The 3,107-nt window shown below is 45.4% G+C and overlaps 1 protein-coding gene across 1 annotated transcript; it reads left to right on the top strand.

Moving 5' to 3' along the window:
• The first annotated feature begins 417 nt into the window (after positions 1 to 417).
• Positions 418 to 2,014, top strand: ANKRD49 (ankyrin repeat domain 49). Its single transcript, XM_010145596.1, has 2 exons — positions 418 to 679; positions 1,556 to 2,014. Exons 1-2 carry the CDS (start codon positions 425 to 427, stop codon positions 2,012 to 2,014), a joined length of 714 nt encoding a protein of 237 aa, XP_010143898.1. The 5' UTR covers positions 418 to 424.
• The last annotated feature ends 1,093 nt before the right edge of the window (positions 2,015 to 3,107 follow it).

Below are 3,107 nucleotides of genomic sequence, written 5' to 3'. Positions count from 1 at the left end.
GGCTTAGCCCGCCCGACCCTCGGTTGGGGCAGCGCGGAGCGCTGGGCAGGGCCGGGGCCGGGGCCGGCTCCGCGGAGGGAGCAGAAACGGTGCGTTAAAGTCGGGCCTTTTCTCCCAATCTTTGGTTATAAACGTGTATAAACGCGTGGTGGTTGGAGCGCGCTCGGCCTCGCCCTGCGTGTCTGCGGCCGGTGCCGCGAGGAGATGCGGGTAGCACGGTGTTACCCCGGCTGGGACGTTAAGTGGGGTCCCGGCAGAGCCGGCGAAGCCCGGTTTAGCGGAGGAGCTCTGAGTTCGCTCTTAAGTGTTGGTGGTGGTCGTGTTGCTAATGTCTGCATCATCCATCAGAAGTTCTTGTTGACAGAGCGTGGACAAAAGTTACTGTGAATATTGTTGTATATCCACTTACAGATGCTGACTGAAAATGAGTAAAGACAAACAAATCGATGACGAAGATGACAGCGAGGAGTTTGAAGAGTTTATGGAGAATTTTAACCAACTCGAACTGCTGGAGACGCACAGGCATTTGATTCCTGTAGGATCTCAGAGCTGTTGGTCAGGGCAGTCTGATGATGATGATGATGAACAAGAAAGAAGTGAGGAATGGTACGAAATGCAGGAAAAAAAGATGGAAAAACATCCAGAGAAATTGTTACTTTGGGCAGCAGAAAACAATAGGGTAAGGGACGTACTCCATTCATGTGTATCTCTGACAAGAATGACAAGACTGCAGTTTCATCCACAAGCAAAAATCTACTGACACTTTCCTTTATCTCTCTGAACAGTTCTGATCCGGTTTTGCAAGCCACCCTATGTAAAAACCCTCCCTTGTAGCCCGCGTGCCCTAAAACATCTCTGCTTTGATGGCAGTTCGGAGGGAAAGTAACAGCCCTCTCCTCATGCTTCTCTAAACTGAAAGCTGCTGGGCTTGCTCTTCATGGCCAGTAAGCCTTTAACTGGGGGAAACAGTGTATCTGAAATTCTGTTTTCTCCATATGCAGACAATGGGTCACTGTTTTCTTATTTTTTTATTAAAAAAAAGGCTTTTTGTTCTTGGAAGTGCAGGAGAGATGACCAAGATTCCTGTTATGTAGCTTATTACACCCTTGTGTACATTTATTTTCATCTGTTGCCTTACACACACAAGCTCCACTGCAGTTCTGTGGAAGTACTTTGGTCTTCACAGTGGATGGGGAGAAGGTCTGAGATAAAGGTGCTCCTAAGACATTGCAGCTTAGTGCTTAAAGCACAGTGGTGGGGCGGGAGAGGGGAACTAGAGCTGTGTATTTTTGTGCCAGGCTGTTCATGTTATCTCTTGAGGGAAAAAAACAAACAAACAAAAAAACAAACAAAAAACCCCGTAAGTCAAAACAAAGCAAAACGTCACCACCACAGTGACAAATTAACAGTAACTGGTTTTATTTTAAAATTTTTTGTTGCACTTAAGCTTTTCTGAGGCTGACACAAATGATTTTCTCATAAAACTTCAGAACAGTAAACCCCACAGAACTTGTCGGCAGCGTTTCGTATTAAATTACCTGTTTTCTTTAAACAGCTGAGTACCGTGAAGAGGCTCCTTTCTGAAAAGCTGGCTCCAGTGAACGCCCGTGATGAAGACCAGTACACTCCTCTCCACCGCGCTGCCTACAGCGGGCACCTGGACATCGCCCATGAGCTCGTTGCCCAGGGAGCAGATGTCCACGCGCAGACCGTGGACGGCTGGACGCCGCTGCACAGCGCCTGTAAGTGGAACAACACAAAAGTGGCCGCATTCTTACTTCAGCAGGGAGCAGACATCAATGCGCAGACAAATGGTTTGCTGACCCCCTTGCATATTGCTGCGGGAAACAAGAACAGCAGAGAAACCCTTGAACTGCTGCTGATGAATCGCTACGTGAAGCCAGACCTGAAAAACAACCTGGATGAAACGGCCCTTGACATTGCTAGGAGGACTGACATCTACCACTACCTTTTTGAAATAGTGGAAGACTGCATCAACGCTGTGTCCCCTTAGCAGCTCTGGGTGCACCTGTGGACATGAGGGTGGCTGCCCCTTGGCTGCGCTCTGCGTGCTCAGCAGCAGGGGTCCATCCCTGTGCAATGAGGATTCCTTTTACCATACTCTAGCAATTCTCCTCAGGCAGAGTGTCACTTCTTGCCACTCAGCGCAGTGGTCTCACTCGTTCTTTGAAGTGTTGCTACTGTTATTTGAGGTACTTGGAAAGTCTCAGTAATTTCCCCATTTAATTAGTGCAGATTTGGAGGGGCTTTTTTAATTGGTCTGTACTGTCAAAGCAGAGGAGAGAACTGGAAGGTTTACTTGATGTGGAAGAATTCTGGCTTGGATATGCAGACTTTGTTACGGCTCCCTCAAAAATTATTTTCTGAGAAAATAAACTTTTTTAAAACTGCATGAAAGCTCAGAATGAATGTAACTTATTTGGGTGATACTCAAGATGCTTAGTGATCCTGGTGTAAGGCTTATTATAAAATAAAATGGTTAACCCCAAGTATTTTGTGGCTGTATTTTTAATTATCAATGCAATCGCCTGTTCACAAATCACAAGTGTTACTCACAGGATGATAACGTAGTTTCGGTTTTTTTTTTTCCTGGTAGTTTTCAAGGAAGTGACCTATGAAGATCCTTTTTTACTTGTCCCTTGCAAATTAAGATGAGAGTGAAGTTTTAATGTCATGGATATGACATTAGTTAGTCAAGTAACTGCATGATGATAAACATCCAATGTACTGTTGTGTCCGATTTAGCGACAGTTAATTTAGTGTAGGACATGCTCAAGAACATTTATCTTCCACTTTTGAATCCCTGAAGGGAAGCCCTTATTCCAACTCAAATATTAGAACACCAGCATAGCTAAAAACTTTACTGCAATTTTTTCCTCACAAGTCCTTAATTTCCAGCCCATCCATTTGTTCTCTCATTTGACACCTTTTTAATTTCTGATAGCTCGTATTGCTAATCCTAGGCATTCACATCAAGCTGGGCTTTCCAAAAGTTCTGACAGAGATTTGGCTGCTGTGGTTTAACCGAACTCAGGGTGGTGGAGGTGGCTTGGCCGGGGTGTTCCTTTAGATTTTTAGGACTTTCA

This window comes from Buceros rhinoceros, unplaced genomic scaffold (genome assembly GCF_000710305.1).
Source record: "Buceros rhinoceros silvestris isolate BGI_N320 unplaced genomic scaffold, ASM71030v1 scaffold45381, whole genome shotgun sequence".
In the NCBI taxonomy this organism is placed as follows: domain Eukaryota; kingdom Metazoa; phylum Chordata; class Aves; order Bucerotiformes; family Bucerotidae; genus Buceros; species Buceros rhinoceros.
The sequence above is the reverse complement of the archived record's forward strand: the minus strand, read 5'-3'. Positions and strand labels throughout refer to the sequence as shown.

What these genes read in the sequence shown, in the direction of transcription:
- ANKRD49 (XM_010145596.1), top strand. Translation starts at nt 425, where the DNA reads ATGAGTAAAGACAAACAAATCGATGACGAAGATGACAGCGAGGAGTTT. An exon ending in GGGCAGCAGAAAACAATAGG is followed by an intron (nt 680 to 1,555) that starts GTAAGGGACGTA and finishes TTCTTTAAACAG; the next exon opens with CTGAGTACCGTGAAGAGGCT.